The sequence below is a fragment of the Dermacentor variabilis genome, chromosome 10, assembly GCF_050947875.1.
Source record: "Dermacentor variabilis isolate Ectoservices chromosome 10, ASM5094787v1, whole genome shotgun sequence".
Lineage (NCBI taxonomy): Eukaryota > Metazoa > Arthropoda > Arachnida > Ixodida > Ixodidae > Dermacentor > Dermacentor variabilis.
Window position 1 is genome coordinate 20,602,677 of NC_134577.1, and position 27,293 is coordinate 20,629,969.

The 27,293-nt window shown below is 45.8% G+C and overlaps 1 protein-coding gene across 5 annotated transcripts in view; it reads right to left on the reverse strand.

Annotated features, from left to right (window-relative positions):
* LOC142560097 (uncharacterized) overlaps positions 1 to 27,293 on the reverse strand; it is a 37,235-nt gene that overhangs the window by 6,178 nt on the left and 3,764 nt on the right. For 2 of the 5 annotated variants that reach the window (XM_075671912.1, XM_075671914.1), the window contains exons 2-14: positions 26,833 to 27,042; positions 25,774 to 25,893; positions 25,303 to 25,500; positions 24,275 to 24,459; positions 20,229 to 20,356; positions 19,386 to 19,525; positions 16,819 to 17,011; positions 13,003 to 13,075; positions 11,319 to 12,796; positions 6,313 to 6,659; positions 2,901 to 3,082; positions 2,475 to 2,522; positions 2,240 to 2,356 (exon numbers count right to left, since the gene is read on the reverse strand). In XM_075671912.1, coding sequence (XP_075528027.1) covers positions 2,240 to 2,356; positions 2,475 to 2,522; positions 2,901 to 3,082; positions 6,313 to 6,659; positions 11,319 to 12,796; positions 13,003 to 13,075; positions 16,819 to 17,011; positions 19,386 to 19,525; positions 20,229 to 20,356; positions 24,275 to 24,459; positions 25,303 to 25,500; positions 25,774 to 25,893; positions 26,833 to 27,009 — 3,386 coding nt within the window. In that variant the 5' untranslated portion in view covers positions 27,010 to 27,042. The remainder of the gene's footprint in view (positions 1 to 2,239; positions 2,357 to 2,474; positions 2,523 to 2,900; positions 3,083 to 6,312; positions 6,660 to 11,318; positions 12,797 to 13,002; positions 13,076 to 16,818; positions 17,012 to 19,385; positions 19,526 to 20,228; positions 20,357 to 24,274; positions 24,460 to 25,302; positions 25,501 to 25,773; positions 25,894 to 26,832; positions 27,043 to 27,293) is intronic. The other 3 variants (XM_075671913.1, XM_075671915.1, XM_075671916.1) reach the window with 2 other exon arrangements.

Below are 27,293 nucleotides of genomic sequence, written 5' to 3' on the forward strand. Positions count from 1 at the left end.
TGTACTTGCACCGAGAAATTTTGTTAATTCTAGGTTTTAAAGTTTCAGCAGTAAAATTAATTTCACACAAGCTCCCAGAACATTCTTGGTGGATAGTATCTTTTCAGAAAGCATTTATCAACAAATCACAGGGAGGTCGAGCCATAATCGCTTGGTTGTGCACGCCAGCGCACGTGCAGTGCTGTACATCTTGGATGCCATCACTGAACGTGCTTAGCGCTGACAGCCGTCGTCAGTTGGCACCCACAAAAACAAAAGTATAAAAGGACATGGACATTCAATCGGGAAGGGGGGGGGGGGGGGGGAGTAGGAGTCACAGTTTCACCAGAAAGGCGTAGCATTAATGGCAATAGCAAAGAAAGAACTAAGCCAAGTAAGGTTCTTAGCTTTATCAGAGTCACACACACTCTGGCAAACATGAAAAGATATCGCTCAATGACCACGAGCACCTGCTGCCACAGCGCAAGCAGAATCTTCACACCGCGTCTCGAAAATTTTAGATTACGCAATCGCCAACGGTAGATGCACAGGAACACGATGCACGTCAAGGCATGAATCATCTTGGCTTGACCTTTACACTTGCTGCAGATTACTGCCAAGATATGGCACATGGTCCGAGTATAGACAACCATGTGCAGCCACAGCAAGGGTAGAGGAGGAGACGCGCGCAAGGGGCAGATAGGTGCGCGTTTCCTGCTCCCCCTACCTTCATGCATGCTTGATGATGTGACCGCCCTCCCCAGCTCCCCTGTGCCAAAGGAATTGCCGGTTCTCGTGTTTTCCCAAGTGGTCCTACCTGCTGCCTACCTCGTGGCTTCCGCAAGTTGTTTACTGCATACCGCGTCTCGGTGCGTGCGATTTGGCGGCGTTTGCTGCTTAAACTTTTTATGCAGAAAGGATGCTTGCAAGTAATTCTTACCTCTGTCGACATTTCTACATCTTTTTGCTAATTTACCAGCCATACGGGCTCCAAGCGCATGCTTGAAATGACCAAAAACTTTGATAAATCAAAACTGTGTCACGAAATTACTTCGTTAAATCACGGAAAAAAGAAAGGTACATGGTTTTTAATGGAATTAAGATCAGGAAATTAAAATAGTTCATAACATCGCGAGTTTCATTATATCAAGGTTTGAGTGCATACGAAATCACGCACAGTACAAAAGCAAACGCAGGAAAGTAGCAAACAACATACTATGAAATTTGTAGTCACAGTATGAACCGTGTTAATTAGAAAAATCAAATTTAGACTAGTCCTCTGGTCCCGGCAGGTGTATGCATAACTTAATGGTGCAAATTCTCATTAATTCGCACACATTTGGTCGCGGAACAGTTAACTCGGGCAACTCTCGGGGCTCGGTGAATGCGGAAAGCTGCAAATGTGCAAACGCACAGCGCAAGATAGCAGAAACGATGCTAGCGTCCAAGCTAAACGAAGCGGCAGTGCCTGCATCACCGTCGTCATCAGCGAAACTTGTACGTGAACGTCAGAAATGTCGAAAAACTTCATGCCTATTTGTGTTTCTACAGCCTTTATTCTTGCGTATACTGCCATGCTTAACACCGCATTGGCTGCGTGCCTTCATAACTGCATAGTTACCATCCATGATAGTGTCATCTGTGACCATGGTTTCGTTGGTAGCGGTTGCAGCAAACAACGGTTTCGTTTTAACTCACTGCAATGGCTGCTCGCGCAATGTCACAAACACGGAGGAAGCTGTTGAGGATGAAGAGCGCTGGCTACATTGCAATGCACCGACAATCTGTTGGCAACCAGCTCAGGAGCAAAAAAATTTATAAATAATCAGGATGTGTGCGCGGTAGTGAAAAGCGTGTCTTGGATGATGATGTTCGCCTTGGCCTCGCTGCAAAGAAAGTTGTGAAGCCTTCGCTGTTGAGAGTGCTAATCATTCATAAGATGACAAGAACTGCAGCTTCCGCACTGCTTTTGTGCAAAACAGAAACAGGATTTACCCATTCAGTAAATAAAATTGTGTTGACGTAGTAAGCACTTGTTTATTGCTTTCTTGATACCCTCGATAATTAGACGTTAGATTAATTCAGCCATTTTTTTTTTCAGTCAAATGAAATCCAAATTACCGAGGTTTTACTGTCCTTCATAGTTCTGTCGCTAGCTGTCAGCAGTATGGAATTGTTTATGCCCAACATAATATGTACCTCTGCACGTTCCTTGTATGCGACATATTTTCAGCAATACAATCAACAAATCAGAACTTGCCTCTTAAGGCAGGTGAGAATGAAGTCTCGGGCATCGGGACTGATCTGGTCCGGAAATTTTGGGTCACTCGTACCCTGTCCAATGGCAAAGGCTGCAGCCAGGGGAGAAAGCTCGTACCTGGAAATTGCTGTTTGTGTTAAGAACTGCAGCTCTAGCCCCCAACAAGTAAATGTTTTCGCCAAGCAAGGTCATTTAGTGGTGTCATGAGATGTACTTTCGTAGTTTGTTTACTCACCAAGGAGGCTTTGTCTGGAACATCTCAATCACAGTGCAACCAACACTCCTGAAACAGAGGACACAGGATGTCAACCAGTGACTTGCAAATTTACAATGTACATCATGGCATAACGGTTAAAAGCTCCTCCACTTAAAAACAATTTACAAACAGGAAATGGGAACAAATGAGGATGAAGGTGTGTAAGGATGAAGAACATGCAGGTAAGAACAGGCAGAAATATCCTAAACAGAGAAGAAAATGTGCAAGATTTAAGAGGATGCCACCAATATGTTTTTTTGATTCCTGCAAAGCTCAAGCAAGCTTATGACTTACTCTCAGGTGCAGCTGGAAATGGAAGTAGCATGCGAGCATTGCATTTAAAATAATGCGGAGGTGCGTTTTTCATGGCAGCAGCAATCCCGTGCGAGAGGTGCACGAACGTACCAGACGTCTGACTTGTGCGAGCATTCTTCCTGGCAGATGACCTCTGGCGCCATCCAGTAGGGCGTGCCTCTGGCACTGGCCACCAGTCCCTCACAGTCCGCTGACGAAGGCTCAAACGTGGCGCACCCGAAGTCGATAAGCTTGATGGTGCCCGTTCCAGGACAGACCATAACATTATTACCCTGTCAAAGTGAGAGAAATAGTCATTGGTTAGAGGCTTGACAGCCATTCTGAGTTCACTGGCATTTTTCCTACGGCTCACAAAGAAAAGAGAGTGCATTATAGCTGAGTCACATCCAACACGAAAATACCTTCACTATATGCCATATTCATTATAAGATATATTCGTTACACACCATCAGCGAGAAACATTTCAGAGTTACTTTATCACATCTGATAATTTGTTATTGGCCTCGAGCTCCACCACTGGAAAAGCTGGCGCCACTGTCGCCGTGACATGCTATTAGGAATCACGTGGACATAGCGGCCGCGTCGGCTGCTTCGAGAGCGCCGAAGCGAGCTGAAAATGAGTTTAAATTCCCTCGTACGCTACAGTCCTCATTTAGTGGCGAGATTTTCCCGCTTCGAGTGTCTCCTTTACAACGCTTGAAAGCACTACAATAGGTAGTGGCAGCCTTTGAAGGCGCGCAACATGGTAGGCTACTGCTCGGTACCGCAGTGCCGGACGTACGCAACGGAGCCCGGTGTCAGCCTTATTCACACGTAGCCGCAGGACAAGAAGCTGCGTGAAGCTTGGCTCGCGAAACATAATACCGGCAAACAGTCATCGGCTACAACTCGGGTATGCAGCAAGCACAGACGCGAGGAAGATTTCTGCTACGGCGCCGGGTCTGTGATGTTCGGAAAACGCGCACTGAGAAACTCGCCTGAGTCTGCTGCCCGACTAATGTCATGACGGTTTGGTCTATGAACTTGTCGATGCTACAGATACTGGCAAGTTCACTGTAGTGGAAAGGGAGTGGTAAGAAGCACATTAAAAAAAAAGCATGGCATATGGTCATGTTTGTGTTATGAATTATTACACTGGATTATAAAAAAGAAGCAGTGGGAAATCGCACACTGAGAACACCGATAAACATACGGTGCGACGCAACTTGAGAAATAATATTGAAACGTCCAAGAATTTAGAAGAAAAAGAAAGATTGAATCGTCGCGACGGCACATCAAAGTCCTCGTAGGCGTCGAAGTCTCTACAATGAAATTATTTTTTAACAGCTCTGATAGCGCCCACGCAACATTGTTTGCTTGTATACTGTCAAATGCTCATATTCTGCGGCCTAAAGCTCATGGCACGGTGCAAAAACGCGCATGCAGAGGCGCAGTCAGTCGCGAATCTGTGTGATCGCTGCATTGAGGCTTCATTCTATTACGCTCCATTTAGTTATACAAACACTATAAGAGCATATTTCACATAGTTTGCTCTCAGCGTTTTAAGAAGCCGGTTCTGGAGACTACATCGCGGCGACCGTGCGCAGTGGCGTTCACTGTACGTATCCAGTAAAGAGATAGCGTCTGTAAACGATTCAGTTTGCCCAAGATTATTATTTAGACAGTAAAAAACTTCTGTTGTTTTGAAAGTACTTACAGAAATGTCCGGGAGAGCTCACGCGTGGTGTTTTCAGTGAGCGCTGACAGCAAAACCTATGAGGAGTGCGCCGCGTGATCCCTCATACTATGCCAGCGAGGCGCTTCCGATAGATGGCGACTCCGTAACTCCTCGCCGCCAATATCCTTGCTTGTTATATAGAGGGTGTTTCACGTAGCTTGTGCCAAGGATTTAAAAAGCTGAATGAAACCAACGGCATATGGTTTGCCGTCATGTGGTGCTCCTAGCATTTTTTTATATTCCGCTTAATTAGTCTAAATTAGACTAAGATGAATTATGCAACATATTTACATTCACTTTAGGGCCAAATGCATTTCATTGCGTTGCAGAGGGGGTGCAGAAACGATCGATCCTATTTTTTGTGGCAACACACACGCTGTGTGATGATTTTTTTCGGCGTTTAACGAAAGCCCACGAAATATGAAATAAAACCAAGTGACTGTGCTCGTGCGCACGGACCATGGCGAAGTGAGCGGCCACGGCTCTAGTTGTCGGCTACACGGTGCGTCAGCATTTGTGGCAGTGGCACATGGAAAGGAAGCGCCGCCGTTATTGATAAGCGATAGGCTTGACGCACGATTCAGAGTGCCGCAATATGACAGCGCACAAGCGCAGTCACACGGTTGCCTTTGATATTTCGCAGGCTTTCTTGAAACGGCACAAAAAATTTCCAAGCGGCATGTACGTTGCCACAAAAAAATTGGATTGGTCCCCCCCCCCCCCATTTCTGAACCCCCTCTACAACATAACTAAACACACTTTGCCCTAAAGTGAACATTAAAAATTTTGCATAATTCATTTTATTTCATTAAGTAATGTAAGCGGAATATAAAAATGCTCCAAGGAGTGCCACATGACGGCAAACCACATGCCATTAGTTTTATTTAGCTGCGGCTAACCACATTTTTAAACCCTTGGCACAAGTTACGTGAAACACCCTGTACTATAGACGTTTGACTGTGCTGCTGCAGTGCCGAGGTGAGACCATTGTTGGATGCCACATGTCTGCATCCTCCTCAACTGCAGCTCATGCTCCTCCTTTTCCAAGCTGCCAACACACGTCATCACGGATCACATGCAAGACACTGCCTGATACTGCTACTATTGTACAAGAGGGGACAGCTACAAGGAACTTGGGAGGAAAGAACTGTCCAGGCTCAAGCAAGACACTCAGGACTATGTTCACAAGCATCACCCGTGATGGTTATCTCTCTTTTGTAAGACCTGGCGTGATGCTTCAATGCAATTGACAACTATTGGTGTATCCACACGATGGATAGCTCCGTGAACGGTGGTTCCACGGACAATAATTTAACAACCTGTGCAGCTGCGATATGCATCTATGCGACTGATGAAGCAGTTAGACGACACAACTGAAAAATACATGTACTGCTACTCTCGACCCGACACATTCCATAATTGCTAGCGGCAGACTTGTTTAACATTCGATTCAAGATGCATCGAGATGCATGACACTGCAGTTAGCCGGGATAGCTGGTGGCTAGTTTAGATTGAACTACAAGGACTTATGAGAGGCCCCAACCACACCAGCTGTGTTGGAGAAAGTGTGATGGAAATCGCATGTCTTTTTCACAGAGAAGCACCGGGGTCCGAAGAGCAACATTGTCATAGCAACTTTGCCTCGGTATCCTAGTCGGCCAAAGTAATGCAGGCTCCTGCTGAATCAACCAGTCGTCGCACGTGCAGAACGCAACATCACTGGAAGTGATTGGGAAAAAAAAAAAAAAACTGTTCACCCTATGTAATAAAAAAAGGCAGGTGTACCTTGATGTCTCGATGGATGACATTTCGCTGGTGCAGGTAGGCTAGAGCCTGGAGGAGCTGCCGTCCGTATCGACGCACCACTGTCTCGGGGAAGGCCCCAAATTGGGCCAGGTTGGCAGCGAGGCTCCCGCCGGAGACAAACTCGAGGAACAGGTTGACGAGTGCCTCTTCCTGCTGCACGCCGAGGAAGCCAACGATGTTGGGGTGCTTGAGTGACTGCAGAATGTCGACCTCTAGCTGAACGGCCGACAGCACGTCGGCCCCACCCAGCTGAAACTGCTTGACGGCCACCAGCTCCCCACCGGACTTGCGCAGGCCGCACCATACCAGGCCGAATGCCCCTTTGCCTGCAAGCACAGCGAATCACAATAGGCCCTGGTTACTGCCTCTAACTATAGCTTTCCTGCAAGGAAGTTTGCTAACAATTTTCATATAGCGTGCATGTGCAATTTGTGCATATTAAAAGATGTAAAATGAAGATAACAAGATCCAGCACGCATAGTTCACACATCTTATTGAACAAAGAGTAGCGCTTCCTTTAGTAGGCAATAATGGAAGTGCAATGCCAGTAGTAAGTGCACTTACAAATTAAGTAAGTGGGGAAAGCAAATGCAATAAGAAAAAGGGTATCGGCCATATATGTTGTATTAAGAACAGAGCTATATTACAGTCAATGTCCGTTTTTTTTCAGACTCCCAAGGGAGCTCGAAAATGTCCGAAAAATTGAATGCATGCAGAAAACGCACCATTTTATAGGTATTTCTCGGATGAAGAGGGTCAAGGATGGAGTATCGGACTTGCGCAACTCTGCCAATTCATCACTGAAGTGGCTCTGAAAAGAACCATTAATAAAGATAAAAAAATAAAAATCTGACAGCGGGTACCGTTAATGTCGCCGATGCTATATTGAGGCGGGTCAACGCTGCCTGTTACTGCCTTAGTGGCGCAAAAAAAATCATTGATCCTCTTTTGCATGGCGTTCCACTTGTATGCAATTATGTTTGCTTCAAGTTCAACCAGGGTCATATCATCACTGTACACTGATGACAGCATCATAGGTGCTCACGCCTACTCGGAGCTCGTCGGCTGTGCAGGCGCTGGCTCTTCATTTTTGGTGTTGGAGTCATCCAAATCCACAACTTGACGGACAATTTCATCACTGATTAACTCCGCACAGAGTTTGAGACCTTTGTCGGTGTCGGTGAATCCTTCAAAAGTTATCCTGGTTGGAATCAAAAAATGCTAGCAGGGTGCAGGTCGTCAAACACATAGTACATGGAAGGAGATTGATCACACATGCTGTCGTTCTCTCCGGGCGAGTCAGCCGTCTCAGTGATGAGTGTGAAGCCAGCGTGGCGAAAGCAATTGCGAAGCGTCTCTTGTGTAACCGTCGTCCACGAGTCTGCAAGCATGCCGACAGCAGACCTAAAGTTAACAGTGTAACTTTTGCCGCTGTCTGAGCACACGACTTGTACAGAAGTTTCAGGTTGTGGATTACGCCTTGGTCCATCGGCTGCAGGACTGACGTGGTGTTCGGTGGCAGAAATTTCACCTGTAGAACCTTTAGGTCTTTGATGTGGCCATGCGCAGCACAGTTGTCCACACACAAAAGGATGGTCAGCAACTCTTTGCTGTGTTCGCCACCATGGCAGGGGTCACCAGCAAATGCAAGCATTTTCTCTGGGAGCATTTTACAGATCAATCCAGTTTCATCACAGTTGAAAATGTTCTCAGGCGTAAAATGCTGCAACAAAGACTGTAGTTTTATATTCCGACACTGCACGACACCTGAATCATCGACAGGGCCACTTTCCCTGCAAATCTTCTTGATTTTCAGGTCATTGCAATTGTTGAAATTTCTGAGCCACCCACCACTGAACTTGAAGTCCTCGATGTTCATTTGAAGACGTAACCCGAGACCGGGATTCGCTTTCGTGTGGTTAAATACCACACGAGTGCTCCTCGTGTGGTATTTAGCCACACAAGGAGCACTACCTCAAGCTTTGGGTAAACACCCTGACTTGCATTCTTTTTTTGAGTCCCGGTTCACCTTCTGGCCACTTCCAAGTACTGCAACTTATTTTTCATGAAATCCAAAACCATTTGCTTAGAGATTCCAAACACCTTGCCCACGTCAGCTTGTGACCGGCCGTTTTCAACTTGCTTGATGATGGCAGCTTTCTTTTCCATCGTCAGCCTACGGGAGGGATTTGCACGCTTTGTAGCCAGTGGCGAAGATGACAAAGGAGTAGCTGACGTTATCGTTGTCAGTGGCGGATCCACTCAATGAAAAGCACAGCACCAAACAGTGGGAAGCTTCAAAGTGAATGTCGAAGAGAGCGCACAGCAGCACAACACGATCTAACAGCCTATCACAAAGCTGACCAAAAAACATGTGGATAAACACAATAGGCTATGGCCATAGCTACGGCTGGCTATGGCTGCCAAGAGCACTCGTTTGAGGTTTCAATATGATACAGAGCCCGCAGTGCTGTGGTTGGCTACGACTAGCAGATCGGCGTGGGAGAGTGAGGGTTCGAGGCTGCGAGATAATCAAAATGGCAGTGATGGATGCCACTTTGGACCTGCGGTTAGGGGTAAAAAGTCCAAAACCTCGGGCGGCGAAGGGTTTGAGCATCTGAAACTTCAGACGTTTTATACATTAGCTCCATGGGGTGCCTGACGGTGCTGTGAAGGAGTCCAAATTATTTGGCATGTCCGAATAATCAGGTGTCTGGAAAATCGGCCGTTGACTGTAAAGCAAGATTATTTTTCATGTATGCTATGCTTTACTATTACTAAGCATCTGAGCAATGGCAAAAAGCCAACCCTATCATTCAATATGGATGAGATAGTTCAAGTGGCTGAGGAGTTCTATAGAGACTTATACAGTACCAGTGGCACCCACGGCGATAATGGAAGAGAGAATAGTCTAGAGGAATTCGAAATCCCTCAGGTAACGCCGGAAAAAGTAAAGAAAGCCTTGGGAGCTATGCAAAGGGGGAAGGCAGCTGGGGAGGATCAGGTAACAGCAGATTTGTTGAAGGATGGTGGGCAGATTGTTCTAGAGAAACTGGCCACCCTGTATACGCAATGCCTCATGACTTCGAGCGTACCGGAATCTTGGAAAAGTGCTAACATAATCCTAATCCATAAGAAAGGGGACGCCAAAGACTTGAAAAATTATAGGCCGATCAGCTTACTGTCCGTTGCCTACAAAGTATTTACTAAGGTAATTGCAAATAGAATCAGGAACACCTTAGACTTCCGTCAAGCAAAGGACCAGGCAGGATTCCGTAAAGGCTACTCAACAATAGACCATACTCACTATCAATCAGGTGATAGAAAAATGTGCAGAATATAACCAACCTTTATATATAGCTTTCATTGATTACAAGAAAACATTTGATTCAGTCGAAACCTCAGCAGTCATGGAGGCATTGCGGAATCAGGGTGTGGAGGAGCCGTATGTAAAAATACAGAAACATATCTATAGCGTCTCCACAGCCACCATAGTCCTCCATAAAGAAAGCAACAAAATCCCAATAAAGAAAGGCGTCAGGCAGGAAGATATGATCTCTCCAATGGTATTCACAGCATGTTTACAGGAGGTATTCAGAGACCTGGATTGGGATGAATTGGGGATAAGAGTTAATGGAGAATACCTTAGTAACTTGCGATTCGCTGATGATATTGCCTTGCTTAGTAACTCAGGGGACCAACTGCAATGCATGCTCACTGACTTGGAGAGGCAAAGCTGGAGGGTGGGTCTAAAAATTAATCTGCAGAAAACTAAAGTAATGTTTAACGGTCTCGGAAGAGAACAGCAGTTTATGATAGGTAGTGAGGCACTGGAGGTGGTAAGGGAATAGATCTACTTAGGACAGGTAGTGACTGCGGATCCGGATCATGAGACAGAAATAATCAGAAGAATAAGAATGGGCTGGGGTGCGTTTGGCAGGCATTCTCAGATCATGAACAGCAGGTTGCCATTATCCCTCAAGAGAAAAGTTTATAACAGCTGTGTCTTACCAGTACTCATGTACAGGGCAGAAACCTGGAGGCTTACGAAAAGGGTTCTACTTAAATTGAGGACCACGCAACGAGCTATGGAAAGAAGAATGATAGGTGTAACGTTAAGGGATAAGAAAAGAGCAGATTGGGTGAGGGAACAAACGCGAGTTAATGATACCTTAGTTGAAATCAAGAAAAAGAAATGGGCATGGGCAGGACACGTAATGAGGAGGGAAGATAACCGATGGTCATTAAGAGTTACGGAATGGATTCCAAGGGAAGGGAAGCGTAGCAGAGGGCGGCAGAAAGTTAGGTGGGCGGATGAGATTAAGAAGTTTGCAGGGACAACATGGCCACAATTAGTACATGACCGGGGCAGTTGGAGAAGTATGGGAGAGGCCTTTGCCCTGCAGTGGGCGTAACCAGGCTGATGATGATGATGATGAGACAACATATAGAATGCCGTAAGTAGTTTCCCACACAGCTAAGATGCAAGTGCCTGATAGCACTGATCAAACTGCCAGAGTCAATAAGATCATAGAAGAAATGATAAATAGAGTGAACAGCTTATGGGCACCGATTTACAAGATTTATGTGCACCTTCATTCTTCTACATAATTGTAACAAGGCCCTAAATATTTGACAGACCATTCTCACGCTATGTCGTGGGATTACTTTATGGAAGTTGACAGAGGAACACATGGGCAATATTTAATTAACCAAAAATACACCAAGACAAATACGATAGAAGAAAACAACTCAATTTGTCCTGTGTGCAGTTTCTGTCTATAAAATCATGAAACTGTCATTCACATAACTGTGGCATGAAGTCGGAAAGGCAATGTAAAGAGAGGCAAGTGGGACTAGACGGTGTATCGATTCAAAATGCACTGTATGTACTTCCACTTTCGTACTGTACCCGCAACATACGGGCTACTCTCCAGAGAACAGAGTTACCATGGTTAATCCATCAACCCAGAGAGAGAACATACCAATGAGCTTTCCCTTGATCCAGGGAAACGGGGGTCCCGAGGGAAATGCAGGGATGTCGCTGAGGTTCTTGGGCAGCGGCGGCACGAGCGCGCGTGGCTGCTCTGGTGGCGCGTGCTGACAAGCCGCCGAACCTTTCCCCTTGGCGCTGACCGTGTGGAATGCAGAACCCTCTGTCCCACCACTGCTCCCCCGCTTGCCACAGGTCAACGTGTGTGTTCCCTCGGGACGGACTGATTTTGCTGCCGTTGTGGATGACATCGTTGCCGCAGGCTCGTTGGGCTTGGCCACTTCGGGTATTTCTTCCTTTCGTGGCAGAGACAACCGAGGCTCGTCTCCGCCTTCCTCTGGTGAAAGGGAGGGCAAGTAGACCCAAGATGCGGACGACAGGTGTGACGACACGTCATCACGTGTCACCCAAGGCGGCAAGAACTTGCTCATAAGTCCCCTGGTGCTTGGCACTGGCATGCGCGATCCATTGGGTCGCAGGTGGCTGCCTTCCTTGCTCTTCGTGATCAGCGAAAACTTGGGCTGCACAGGTGCCGCTGCCGTCGCCAATGCAGACGATGTGGCAGGTACCTTCTGCTGGGCGGCATCCTCCGCAGCCCCCAGCGACACGTCCGACTGCTGCCGCCCTGCGGAAATGGTTTTTGGTGGCACAGTGGCCGCCACATCTGGTATGCTACGGCCTGCCAGTTCGGGCCGCAGTTTGAGTCGGCTGAGGTGATAATTCTTGGCGTAGTGCTGCGTCTTTTTCCGCCTCTGCGCCGCTGCAGAGGGTCGCTTGCGTGATGCAGATTGCTTGAGCTCGTCATCTCCAGATTCAGAGTCACAGCTGTCACCATTACCACCGCCGCCGCCACCACCTCCACCACCGCTGCTGCCACCAACTCCTCCTCCTGGTCCTCCTCGATGCTTGGGGCGCACTTTTGCATACATCTCCTTCAGCACCACATTTTCAGCGCTGCCCCCAAAGACCCAAGCTGCCGTTCGAGCCGACTCCGCAAGTGGACTCTCTGTCCGCGCCTCTAGGATGTTCTCCTCAACCTTTTTTTCACTTTCTGACGCAGAGTTTATGCCGTTCTTGGCCTCGACAACAACGGACGCAGCAGAGTGTGGATCTAAGGGAAGCTCCAAGGGTGTGTTTGAAGGCATTGTCTTTTGCCGATGATAACTGTTGTTTTCAAGTGTGCCTTCGGCACACCATCCGTGTCGTAGCTCGTCATCGGACGAATGGTCACGCGGTCGCACGGGGATGAAGTGGGAGCCGCCGTGAGACGACTTCTGCCGCCAGCCCGGAATGTGATGGGAAGGCAGGTTTGGTGGCTGGTAACGACGAAACGCAGACAGCGACGGGTCTCCTCCACGGAGGACGGAGTGTGAGCTGCTGCTAGCTTTCGTCTTCAGCACTGCCTCCGCCTCTGGCTCGCTCGGCTCCTTGTCACTACTGCTGGAGCCTTCCTCCTTGGCAGTAGAACTGCTGCAAGAGAGCCAAGTTTTTGTCAGGGCATGAGAGACTTAGCAGTTACGTCATAATGCTCGAGTCACTAAAGCATCACTGGCAGAAACGTCTGACCAAGCTCAATGCCCCTGTAAGCATTCTTATACCATAGAAAATCAAGTGTTGGAAAAGGCTCAGGCTTTATAACAGCATAAGGGTTCAAACAAGACAGGAAAAGTTCTTACCCCGGTGAGCTCTGTTCTCCTGGTGCAGTTACGTTCCTTGACTGCAAGATGAGTTGACCCAGTTTTCGTTTTTCTGCAATTACAAAAGAGCAAAGGTCACGTCGATGCAGTTTTTCTTTATGAGTAACATCTCACAGCTGCATGAAGTTACAACTCCATTAAATTCACATCGTGGCCATGTGACCCAACTTGCCACTGTATCTACATAAGGCACAAACATACAGGCAAGTAAAACATTGGAATATATTAATTTAAGTGTTATATACACTGGAACACCGCTTATACAGTCCTCGTTCATACATTTCCCAGGTATAATGTCGCTGGAGCCTGGTCCCATCTACCATCAGTTTCATAGCACCCAAATGCATTGATGAGCGACATTGATGCTGGCACTATGCCAAGATCGCCATTACTCATACACACGAATGTTCCTGGAACTTGCAAAAATGGAGCTATCCCCAGAAGTTATCATCCGAGAATATGAGACACTTTTTTCAGCTGCTCGTAGAACAAGTGACTCATCTTCTGCTGAATCCGATATTTCGAACTCCTGATTATTCGTGCATAGTGTCTTAGTTTTAATATTTAACAGCATATTCACATAATGTTTTCTGAGTATTATATGTTCTTGTCTTGCGGTCTCATGGAAAACATATTAGAAGGGTTTTACTTTAATAAGTTATAACATTTCAAGCAGTGGTGCACAACTCTTTTCTGCAGTATAAAGGCATAAAAACTAACTAGAAAGCAACAAGAACAAATACTTACTGTGGTCTGAACTATTCTGAGCTACCTGATAAAGACATAAATATAACAAAACACTAATCATATTTCCTCTGTGCAAGCAACTTGGGTTCAACAGGTAACCATTAAACTGGTTCATAGACCTATGTATGTTATCATGTACCGCAGCTGCATTTATCTTGAGCATTTATGGTCAATGGCCAATTTTTTCTGACATGCCCAATAATTTGACAGTGTTCGCAGCACCGCCATTAACTCTACAGAGCCAATGTGTCACACTGGCTTCCAGAAAATCGGACGGCAAAGGTTTCTTTTTTTTTCTGACACTGAAGCCCTTCGGCGTCCGATTTTCGCCGTCCACTTTTTGCTGTGAATACAGATTCGAAACGGCATTAATCGAAGCCACCGCTGCGTTTTGAATATCTCGCGGTGTCAGACCAGCTCTCCCACAGGCCGACTTGCTGGCAGCCATAGCCATTGCGACAACGCTAGGCCTAGCTGCTTCAGGGTTCACTACTAAGTTTCCTGCTTTTCAGTGCGGTGCTTTTCACCCAAAGGATTCGCCGCTGTCAGCAGGCACTGACTCCGTCTTTTTTTATCCTCACCGATGGCTTCAAAGCGCAGAAAAAACGTTAAGGGTCAAGCGTAGCATAATGCCGGTTCCCACAGTCAGCTTCGCCGCAATACAGCGGTGTTTCATTTATTTTCATTTATTTTGTTGTTTGAGACATACAGCTGTCTCAGGGGCTGCAGCAAAAGGCAATATTCTTGCCTGACAAAGGCTGCAGCACCCAAAGCATGTTGACACTCTGAAGCAAACAACAGCACAACAAGTGTTACAATTTTCGAAATATGATAACATATAAAAAACGATTAACAATTCGAATCTCGATCAGAACATGTTAAAAAGGAAAACAAAACAGTAACATTGTAGTACATAAGGAAGTTATACAATAAAGCAGCAAAGAAAATACGTTTTAACAGATTTCTTGAACCTCAAGCTTGATTTCGTGGTTTGTAATTGTTCCAGAATTGTGGGATTATTGTTAAGTAAGGTTGATATTCGAAAGTGTAATGCCTGTTTCCCGTAGTTCGTGCGAGTAAGCGGTATAGAGATTGGGTCATGTCTGAGATTATACGGAGTTTCTTTGGTGGCGAAGGTCTGATTAAACTGTATGTGATCAGCCTGACGGAGACGGAACGCCTCGAGCGATAGCTTATGCAAAAATAGGTGGTCTATATGGAGTATGCCAAGCTTATCAAAAAACGGTTTAGTGTGTGCAAGAACAGGCAGGTTACAAACTGCCCTTACGGCTCTTTTTTGCAGCCTATATAGTGACATAAGGTTAGTTTTGGTAGTAGTTCCCCAGACCAGAAGAGAATAGTGTATTGAATAGTGAATAGAAGTATTGGCCCGCCAAAAAGTATCCCCCCGACCTTACACGGTTCGGTCAGGGCCGGGCGCCCTTCCCAGGACCTTTGCTCATACTGGGTGCAGCTCGGCATGTCGACCTACCGAGCCGCATTCCAGGGCCGGGTCGCTAGCCAGAGCTATACGTCCTGTACCCATTTACGTTGGGTCATCGTCGGACCGAAGTCCTACCTTCGAGCGTGACGGCCCACCCTACTACTGTCACCTCGTTGGTCGTGTTGTGGGCAGCCCACGTACTCGAGTAGGCGGGGGCGATAACTCCCCGAATGCCCCCCGTGAAAGGCACCTCTGCCAGGCGCCGAAGCGTCCTCGAGCTTGGTGATTCCCTTGTACACCAGGCCTCTGGCTGAGAAGCCAGAGGCCTGGCGAAGCATAAAAAAAATCAAAAGGGGATTGTTGCCGAACAGAGTATGTATTTGTTAATAGAGTGTTTTAGTTGAGCGTCTTTATGGTACGCTTCGCTCCGAGTGGCCCCGCTAAGCCAAAGCGGAGCTGCGGGCGATTTTCTCGTTTTAGTTATAGGTTTAGCGCAGCGGAGCGGACCTTCCGCAGTTGCAGGGCCCTCTGGCCAAATTCAGGGTAATGAAAGAAAATAAAAACACCTATTGATCAGTTTTATACAGTAAAACGTATATATGTGTATATAACTTATTTCTCCATGAAGTATCTAGACAGGCGCTTGTAATCCGTTACCGGTCCATTTTACCTAATGGTATATAAAGCGCCGTCTTGGGGAACGCCATGTGATAGCCAGTGCACTTGCTTTCTGCATCCAATCCAATCCTTTCTGACGCCAACGCTAGCCAAAGCGCTGCGCAGCACGCTCCGCTCAAGCAGCTTCTCAGCGGACCGTGTTCCTCGCTCCGCTAGCCCGCTTACGGCTAAGCGGGCGGCGCATGCGCATTCACGCTTCCGCTCTGCTTAGCGGAGCGTAAACACGCTCAAGTAAAACACTCTAATTATGAACACATGTACCTGCCATCTCCTGTCACACTGCAAGCGCCCACATATCTAGTAAGTGTACTGGCAGGCCTTCAAAGCCATTTCGAACATGCCTATAGTGGTTGTAGTCCTTGAAAGGACTCAAGGGCATGTATTCGTATTTTTTTTTTCGGGCTGCCCAACTTTTCTAACATTTTCGCGACCTGTACAGAGTCCAAAAAAATAGACCTCCACTGTAGTTGCTTTTGCTGGATGTGCTTACTAATAGGTTAAACTTACCACCTTAAAAATTTCTGATAAACTATCAGCATCAATTGAAACACAAAGACGTGGAAAGCATGCATGCATTGTTGTGCTCCCATATTCACTTGTTTGTAACGATAAGATTCACGCAACAAAGTTGACATTTAGGAACAACACCATGCCTAAAAACTGGCCGCAGAAAGACTGCCCATAGAATTCCAGTGTTAATAACACCTAACAAGTGTCCTGGTCACTTCTTTCCTGTTTGCATTTAAATTTATTGTGATTGTACATTTGGAGCACAGTTTCGAAATCAGTGTGAGGTCTGTTATCAAGCTTATAAATGCACAACATAAACTTGCATTATACACATGTAAAATGAGGAAATGAGTGCATTATTACATGAAGCATTCCAGCTCCCATTTTCCTAATGCCTGGCATGAAAACGTACTCACCGTGCTCCAGAGGTGTGAGCCGAAGCTTGTCTGCTCTCTCACAGAGGGCGCTCTCGACGGCTCTCCTCAGCACACTGTACACATCAGTGCTGCCCGCACAGCAGAGGGGTGACTTGCCATCCTGGGCAAAGCTCAGAACGTCAGCGCCGCGCTCCAGGAGTAGCCGCACTGCAGCTATCTTGCCCGCTGATGCCTGCAAATACCGAGCCACACTGGCTGTCAGCGCACGTAGGAACCAGGGGTCACTTCACAAAGGCATGTGAGTATAAAAACTTGACAGATAAGCAATCCAATTTCCAGCAGTGTTGTTAGTGTGACCAACTCACAACGCAATCTGCCCTGAACAGTAGGCAATGGCTACGATCAGCAATAAAACTGAACTTTAGGAATTTCCCACAATGCATCTAATTAACTCCCACACTTGTATCTCTGCCCATGCAACATCATCACCACCAACATCTCCTACAATTTTCAGTGCATACATATGCTGCAGTTTTAGTGCTGACATTGCACTTACAGCATTTCAGCTTACGTTTTCAAGCAGTTTTAGTGGCAATACCAACGTTGCTGTAACGTAGATGCAACATTGATGCAATGGACACTCACATTTTGACTTTCACATTATGCAGGTGTGTGTGAACATTCAAAATTTTCAAACAGTGAATTGATTATACTGTTAGTATATATGATTCCACTTTTAACTGAAATACCTGTTATTTGAAATTTTGAATGCTATTTCAAATGGTTTCAAATAACCTGCAATGATGCAGTGATGAATAAAACCTGGATTTAAAACAAACAATTCCTTGCTAAAACATAAATGGTGAACCAGAATTTCAATCATTTGTACAACTATCCACAAGGTGTACGTCACATTCAGAACTGCCTGACCTGTATCTGATTTATTGACAGCGCTACAGGGCTCACATTTGATTCAGCCTCGTCATTACTCTATCTGCATTCAATTCAGTATCATATTTTATTCAATTTGCCTTCAACTTGTTTAAATAAGTACCCCCTCTCTCTCTTCTTTTTACTCTTAATGATGCAGACCGTAGTGGGGTTCTCCTAATTTCACCACCTGGGGTTCTTTAATGTGCACCTAAATCTAAGTACAGTGGAACCTCGCCGACACATTCCTTGCTATTGTGTTTTCCTGACTGCTATGTCATGTTTTCGCAGTCCCGACCTAAAGTCCATTGACTCTTATGTATTATGTTTCCATTTGATACGTCGCCACTCTGTAATGCTCCTGCATCTTACATGGCATTTGAATGTTGCAGTCACAGAAATTTAGCGGTGCAGAGGCAAATTCGCTCATATATGTTACTGAGAAGACAATAAATGTGTACTTGTGGTTAAGCCTGTCCAATCCCACCCGTGGCCTCACCTCAAAATGCCAGAAGTATGTGATTATCAGTTCCAATATGCATGTGTCGGTGCGATTGTAGTTATTGCCGGTTCCCCGAAGTTAGCTTCGCCGCAATACAGTTGTTTGAGGCGGTGAAGCATATGCAAAATGTTGCGGTGAATCGTAGTGGAAAGGGGCCACTGTCACGGAACATGTACGCATTTCTTAATTATACATGCGGCATCTCTGCTCACAGTACAAGTTCCAAGATGTCTAATAACTGTACTGGCAACAATTCAGAGCTGTTTCTGATGTTGCTTTGGTGACTTGGGGCCTTCTTCACTCTTAAGGCTTTACTTCGAAGTCCCTAGAAAACCATTTCAAAAGGGTTCTACTGCAAACAACATTTTTACATTTTGCCCCCATCAACATGCTGCCATCACAGCTGGGATCGAACCAGTGACCTCGAGCTCAGTAGTACAGTGCCATTGGGATACTACACCGGGTGTTCAGTGATAAGTGACGAAACTGATACACACCACAACTAGCAGCAGTGCCCATATTCTGCAATGTTAAACCTCATTTTCCATTCTTTTCTTATCATGCAGCGCATTGAGGGGCTGATTTCAGCAATAACAGTGAAGCAGCATCATGCGACTCATGCTCGCACAAATGATGAAGGGTGAAAACAATGGAAAATGAAATCGGACTTCAGAAAATGTGGCCCTAGGTCAGCTTATCAATCTCAATGTCATAGCAGCAGCCAGTGCTCAAATGTTGCAAAGGTGGATGCTCAAAAACAAACAAATTAAAAATTTTTCTTAGGCAATCGCGAATGCAACAAAATCATTCATAATTTTCAATTTAGAATCTTGTTTTGATCTTTTTACATGTAAATCAGAATTCCTGAGCAAAATCTTTGCAAGCAAATTGCCAGCGAAACCATTGATGTCATTTTCTGCCTGGTCATGAGCACTAGTGGTTTATGAGAGTACTAACACAACGCGTGCCAAACGAAGACAAAACTCAATCGAAAATGGCAAAGCAGTATAGTGAGATTTGGCAATTTGAGGCATAGTATGGAACCGGCTGATGCAAGACAGGCGTAAGTGAGGATTGCTCTGCAAGGCCTTTGCCCTGCAGAGGATGTAAAATGGGCTGACAGTGATAAGTGGGGTGGCTGCTTGCATGCAAAAATGAAAGCGATTTGACTTACAGCAAGGTGAAGTGGCGCAATGCCTCCAAGGCCTGTGGCACTCGGATCAGCCCCAGCGTCTAGGAGAAGCTGTATGGCATCCACCGAGCCAGCTTGACTCGCAAAATGAAGTGGCGAGAAGCCGTGCTTGTCCTTGATGTCTGCAAAGTACAGTAGAAGAGGCGCAGTGCTTAGAAACCCACAATGCATAGTTGCTAAGCATCAAGAGTGAAATAAATGCAGCCCTTTGAGATAAGGAAAAGCATTATTTTTGATTAGAGTTATAATTAGCCACAGGCTTTGGACCGTTCTCGGTGAAGAAGACATAGAATTTGGTATATGGCACAGTGCATGGCCTGCCATGAGAGTGATACATGCAGCCCTTCAAGATTAGGAGGAACCTTATTTTTGATTAGAGCTAATGATTAGCCACAAAGTTTATTGATCAGCAGGCTTTACAACATTTTTGGTGAACAGATCAGTGCCTAGAGCTCCAACTGTTCCACAAGCAAAATTAATGAGTGCTATTTTTAATGAAATGTGCTAGTTCATATATCATAAATGTGCAGTGCAGCTCACTGTTTTTCATCACAAGCAGGGCGACATAACTCGCTACATGACCACATACCACTCTGACATCTATCTACCGCGTTTTTCTAACAGTGGACACTAACTGACTTTGCCGCACAGGTTTAATCAAATGTGCTTGAGAAGCATCTCGAGATCTATGTGATGCTTTTTAAATGTCATTATCTTCATTAGCGACAATGACACATTTGTTTGGGGTGTACGATCAAATGTACGTACCAGAGCCTCAGGAGGCTGTGGAGAAACAAGAAAAAAAAGTCCATGTTGTGCCCTTACCAACTTTTGCCTCGTTCTGAAGAAGGAGGGAAATGACGGGTGCCGTGTGCTCGCAGCATGTGTGGGAGGCATAGTGCAGGGCAGTCCTGCCCTGCCGGTCCTGATGGTTGACGTCACGGTGGATGAGTCTGCACACGTTTCGTGGAGGACAAGAACTGGATTGGTTACAGATAACCGAATTTCTTAGTCTGACATGGATTATCAGTAGGGACGTGCAAATACCGAATAAATTTTGAATCAAATATTGAATATAAGGGAATTTGCATGAAATTAACAATGAGAAAGGAGAAGCCAGGCCATCCAGCAAAATAAAATGTGATACGAAGGGTAAATGTCGCAGAGTTCTCAAGAGCCGCACACACCTCAACACCTTCATCAACCTGATTTCTTAGGAATGACACAGAGAGTCGCGTTCTACATTTTGATTTTGCTACTTTGCTAAATCTTTTAATGCTTTTGCAAAGCTCGCCTCTTGTTGCAGAAACACAAATGTTTATGGTTTCAAATTTTGTGTAAAAAACACAGTACTGCACATGCCCAGGAGGCTAGTCACATTACCTAATAAGAATCTTGCTAACTATCAGTAACTTAGGTACACGTGAATCGAGATGTATGGTATGCTCTACTCTTCTTAAAGGGAACACCAAATCAGTGTACCAACAATGATAGCCGCTCAGTTCGTATACAAAGATCAGGAAAATATCTTTTAGAAATAGAATGTCTGTAAAATAGAGTTAATTGCTGTTTTTCCTCTGAAGCTGAAGAAATAGCGAAGTTGTCCTAAATAGTAATGGGGTTCTCAGTGGGTCATACTGTGCTTAATGACAATCTTCTATCGTTTAGGGAGTATTACATTCAAGTTTTCTTCTAGTAAACGGGAGAGTTGTTTGCATCTTTATCGCAGGTGGTTTCTGCGGGTTATCGTCAACTCGTTAATTAAGGCAAATCTGCGTTACAGACAAAAACAAGGAATGTGTCACGTCACACAGCACTACTCCACATGGTCATTTCCGCAGCACACATCGGCTGCGATTGGTGCCGACAGTAATGAGTTTTCAAATCGTGAGGCCCATGGCAAGTTCGCACTTCGCACTCTCTCACCCCCCCTGCCTTTACTTTAATCCGTGTCCATCTGCCGTCTGTATAAATGTGTCTGCAGCAGGGCATCAGTGCGCTGATCCCCAGCTGCAGACAGCCCGCTATGTAAATCTAAAGCTGGTCTTGTGATGGGTCGCTTAAGCTACGAAAAAAGACTGCTGTGCGCCTAAGAACGGCTTTTGGAATGAGGGGCCACTGTATGGTATTTTGCAATTATGGTGGCCATGAACATGCAATGGTCATCCCGTGCACTTGGTTTCATAGGCGAGGCAATATTTCAGTTTTACGAGGGCCATGCGACCGCTGTGAATAGATCTGCGTAGATTTAGTAACTGTAACAGTCGCCGACATCTGACCATACAGCTCCGATTAGGCCTAATTGGCTGGGCAGTGTGGCTGTGACGAAAATTGACCGCGGGCCGATGTGATAATGGGCTGCAAACCGTAGCGAAAAACTTGTTGCTAATATGCTCCTACAGGTGGCTCATCAGTGATAAGTTGCGAGATCACACATGCGGGTTAGATTGACAGCCATTGAAGAAGCATTTGGGCCCGTAGTCGACCAGCCAGCAAGTACCGCGAGCATGCGTGCCTAGCTTGTCTGTGTGCTCGCACGTGGGTAGAAATATCTGAAATGCGCAAATCTGCATGTGTGAAAACTGAACTCTCGTGCCTTCCGGTGGCTTATCGGCTTGATCTTGGCACATGTTTTCGTGCTTTCCACAAGCGCTGCTTTTATTTCCTCTGTTCCCATAGCATTAATTGTTTCGATTGATCTGGTCAAACCTTGTACCGACAGAGAGTGCGCACTGTGGGAACACTGTGTGCGTCACGGTACTGATCACGAACGGCCAGGTCATTCACTGAAGGTACCGATATTTAAAAAATCGAATATTCGTGAGTCGAATATTAGATATATGATCCGAAATTCGCAGTTTTCGAGTACAGTCAAATCTCTATATAACTAATCACACAGGACCGCTGAAAATCGTTCGTTATATTGAAATATTGTTGTAATGAAAAACTTGCGGTTATAAGCCAGTGGACAAACCTAGGAATGAAAATGGCGTACCTTGGCAGCAGACGCGTGTGTAGACAAGCATACTCTCAAACAAGAATGTTTCACTCAATTTAAAGCTGCTTTATTTGAAGAAATCAGTGATTATCTTCTGGCACACACAGCATACACGACCGATTAGGAATGCGTCTACATCTTCCATTTTGCGCAACACCTAATCGGGTACGTCATTGCACCGAGCGATGAAAGTGCGGACTTTGTTCATGTGCACTAAAACATCAATGTTCGACACAATCTCATCTTCTCTGTTCGGCGACCTACAGTCGTCTTCCTTCGGGTCATCGTAGTCACTGGAGACGTCGCGAACACAGTTAACAATCTCTTCAGTTGTCAGGTTCGCCACCGTTAGTGCTGCGCTGTCGTTCTCCATGTAGTTGTCGGAGGAAGAGACGGCGGGCAGCAGTTCTGCAACCTCGGTCCACAGGTCTTCTGGGTTGTTGTCGGTCACTTCCAGGTCATCTTCAAGCTGCATAGGTGCTTTGACGAGCCCTGCTTTTCGCCAGCAGTTGCTAATCGTGGACGCCTCCAAGTTCCACCAAGTTCCTGTGAGCATTTCCGCTGGCTGACAAATATTGATTGAAGTCTGCTGCCTTAGGCGGAAGTTGATAATCAACCACTGCACAAGGCACTTACGAAATTCTGCTTTCATACTCTTTATAATGCCCTGGTCTAGGGTTTGCAACAAGGACATTTTGTTTGGCGGCAGAAACTCCAAGCAAATGTGTGTTTCCTCATAGGAGCGAATTACGATTCCCGGTGAAGCTTGACAATCTTATCCATGTCTTTAAAAATGGTCGGACGGTCGATGGGGCAATGCCACGCTGTCTGCACACGTCGATTTGCTTTCTCCCTATGTTGGTTTCCTGCAATACGTCTAATTTGTCCTGCAGCAAAAACTGCTTTCGCTTCTTCCTGGCACTGTCGCAAGCTGCATTCATCGTTGGATTTCGCGCAAACATCGCCAAACCTTTGTCGCGAAGTTTGTGGTGAAGCAGTTGGCACTAGACATGGTGGTGATGATAGCTACTGTGGCATGGGGATGATGATAGCTACTGCACTCGCGGTTTCTGTTTCACATGAGAGTTGCAACGCTGTTACTTTTAGCCGAATTCATAATACTGATGTTCCTCGGTTATAAAGGGGAAAATAAGCTATGTGTGGTATTCTGAAATATGCGCTGTGTTGGAATTCATAGTTCTGAAATATTTTTACATTGAAAATATAGGCAATCTGGTGGGGATATTTAAAATATTTGTAAATTTGAGAAATTCATTAATGTGGGATTCGTAGTAACAGGATTTGACTGTATTTGCAAACCCCTAATTATCAGGAGAGGTAACTACCACATCACCAACACCATCTTCTAAGTTCCATCAAACCACCCATGTCCTCAACTGACTTTCTTTTAAAATCTCTTGCAGTCTATTTGTTCCTTTGAAACATTAAATCCTTATATACCACACCACATGCCTTACCGAAGCCTACTTCTGCATGCTATAGTTATCTAGAAATGTTGTCTACATCACCATTTGTTGGGCGTGTTGGTAAACTGAAAGCATATTTAGCACCATTGTGTAGCGCATTGTAGTGTCGTCTCCCTTCTGTCCTTGTTTGCTGGCGCTAAATATGCTTTGTCTACATCATTTATCTGGAATAGCAACTTCAAGATGCGCTGGAAAAACATAGGTCAGCCAACCAACGTTTTAAGGTACATTTGGATTAGGCAGGATTTCCAATTGTTTAGATTTGGATTAAGGATTTCCAATTGTTTAGATTTGGATTATAGTGAGTTACTACTCCCACGAATACACTGAAATGTGAAATTACCGTCTGTCTTGTTTTCTGAACAGATAACAGCTGTTCTACTCACATGCCATGGTCGAGAAGGACCCGTATCACGCCTAGGGGGTCATACGAGCGTAGCACGCCCGCAGAGGCAAGTTCCTGGAAAGTGGCCAGGTCCCGGCACACGAGCACCAGAGGTGTAGAGCCTTCCGCATTGGTGCAGTTGATGTCGAGGCCCCCATTCCCTGACTGGGACAACAGGTGTTGGACCTAGCCAGATAAAAGGCAAGGAGGATGTTTATTAAAATGAGGAGCTTGGAGATTCAGCCGGAGGACACAAGCTCGCTTTTGCAATTACAGCAAGCGTACCTTGATAGATACAACACGGAACACTAGGCAGAAAAGCTTAGGAGATTGCAATTTATGTAAACGTAGCAAGAAACAGTGCTTATACTGTTTAGACAGTGCTTAGACTTCTTTTTGGAAACTTGGACAGTAATGACTACAAAAACAACCGGTTTTTGAAGGCTCAGCGTGCTTTGACAAATTCTCACAAATGATTTCCGTTCATGTATGCTATATAAATTGAATTGATGTGAGAAAAAAGTGAACACTGGTTCATCTTTGAAAGTCTGTAAATTTAAGTACAGCAAGTTCACTTTAATGCAAATGGAAAGACACTGGGGATTTATCCATCTTACAAGAATTTCAGCTTAGCAGAAGTGCAGTGAAGGAAAACGAAGTAATGGTCTCCAAACTGCCCAGTTTATCAGAATTCAGCTTAACACAGTTCATCTCAGAGGAAACCTACTGCAAAATTAATTTCAGGACGTAAATGAACTTTTCTCCTCTGCTATTTTTCAGGTCTGATGTTCTCGACACAAGTCTACTGTGAGATGCCGGCCTGTCTCAGCGATCTGAAATTGCCCCTGCCCTGCTTCAACTGAAATCTTGAAAGTTTCTGAACCTCGTCACTTCCCGTGATTCCTCATTACCTTCATCTGCATTTCGTTTCCCTTGATATGGAAAGTGACTTCATGCATGCGTTCACGTGCCCACATTTCTTCAGGTGTAAGTGCTTTCTTCAGGTGCAAGGTGAGGATGTGCTCTCACCTCGTCCCGCTGGCCGCTCCATGCGGCAAGCAGGAGCCGTCGCTCTTCATTGCTTCGGTGGGGGCTCTCCTTGAGCAGGTAGTCTGGAAAGCCAAGCACCAGGTGCACCAGGGAGGCCGGCAGGGAGTCGAGGCAGTTCTGACCTGTGTAGCTGTGCAGCGTCGGGTCAGCCCCGTGCTGCAGCAGCTCACTCATGGCCTGCGAGAACGGGCGCAAGAACAAGTCCCGGCTGTGAGGTCAGGGAAGCAAAATAGAGAAGCAAGCTTTCTTTGTGGCGTTCAATGCGTTTAGATGTTGTGGTTGACCGTCCAGAAGGATAGATAAAGCTAGAGATAATGGGTAAGCACATGTCTTTGCTAGAAACTCATATGGGCAGAGAGAATATCCTTTCAGCTGTTAATATATGGGCTATATAAAGACGAAAGGCATCTTCTCAGAAAAAAAAAGCTACATGATGACCTGGACACTTACATCAGGGTCTTGGACCAAAGATGCCACCATGAGAGCAGTGTTCCCTGTAGATGGATCACGGGCGTTGACATTGACCCTGTGTTTCTGTAGCAGTCGACGAATCTTCTTGAAGTCTCCATCCTGGAGAAGGAGTGAATATTTATTGAGTCATGGGGTTTCATATCCCACAGCAACATTGGGGTGTCTGTGCTTTGAAAAATACTACAGCACACATAACTTAGCCTTGCTACTGAGCCTCATTACCCTATGGAAGATGTGATTGAGCAAAAAATACTCAGGGGGCATCTGAACCATTGAAAGACCAGTCATATGCTTCATGTTGCCTCTTGTTTTGCAATTCAGCCAACAGTTTACCATGACTATAGTTCATTTCATACGTATCTGGCAACACACCGCAGAGACTAGAACAACTTTTCACATTGTCTACATTCTGCGACAAAAAGATAGCATGTGATACACAACTGGAAGAAATCAGAATGTGCTGCATAATTTGGCGCAAAGTTCGTTTCAAACATTACAGTCACAATGTGCAAAGCAATTGTAACATGGATGATACAGCAGTTTTGAACCTTTTAAAGCGCAGCATGATGAGTGGAGCAACACTCATTGCATTCACTACAAAGCTTCAACAGTGCACTACCTGCATTTGCTACCAAAACCCAGTGCATTATTTACTGGAAGCTGAAGGCATACAAATAATACACACTTTGACGTAACATTAACTCCATATGTTAAAAGTCCTAATATATCAAGAAGCTATTCTGTAGATGTTGCAGATCAGAGTGCAGAGTGATACATTTCTCAGACAGCACTATCCACACAGCCTCTGCAGTGTTGCGTGCAAAGTATGAAACATAGATTACTTCCAACTAGCTCACATTCATGCGCTAGGCACAGAAGCCAACTTTCAGGTTCTTACAGAGGGTTCACTGTGCTGCTTTCACCCATACACTCACACTCAATACATTGTTTTCAGCAACAATTTCGGTTTGCTTTCAAGGCAGTGCATGCAGTGGCCATACACCAGGGCGATACATGTGGCAGTGGACTGAGTGTTACCCTGGCTGCTGAGACGAGCCTCTGGTCACCGTGGCCCCCGCCTGCTCTAATGGGGGCTGGCATGACTGGTGTCACCACGGGGGTCGGCTCTGGGCAGCGTGATGAGCCGCTGCAGCAGGGCGCACTCCCGTCGGCGACCGCTGCTGCTGACGTGGTTGGCCCGCTTATGGCTGCCATGGCGTGCCATGCCCTGCCACCACTGGGACCCTGCTTTAGAGGACCAATGAGAGAGACAGTGTGTCAGGGCTACAATTCAGGTAGGGACCAAGTACAAAGTGAGCTGACACAAAGGGCACAGAACAGGAGCCTGAAGCAAAACATCTTTTTCTATCAGATGTGCTGCCAGTTTACAGCGATAGCCGTTATGGTACAGCAATAGCTGTTGCAATGAGTGTGTCAGGGCTGCAGTAAGGCTAGGGACTGAGTACCAAGCAAGCTTAAGCGAAGAGTGCAGCACGGGA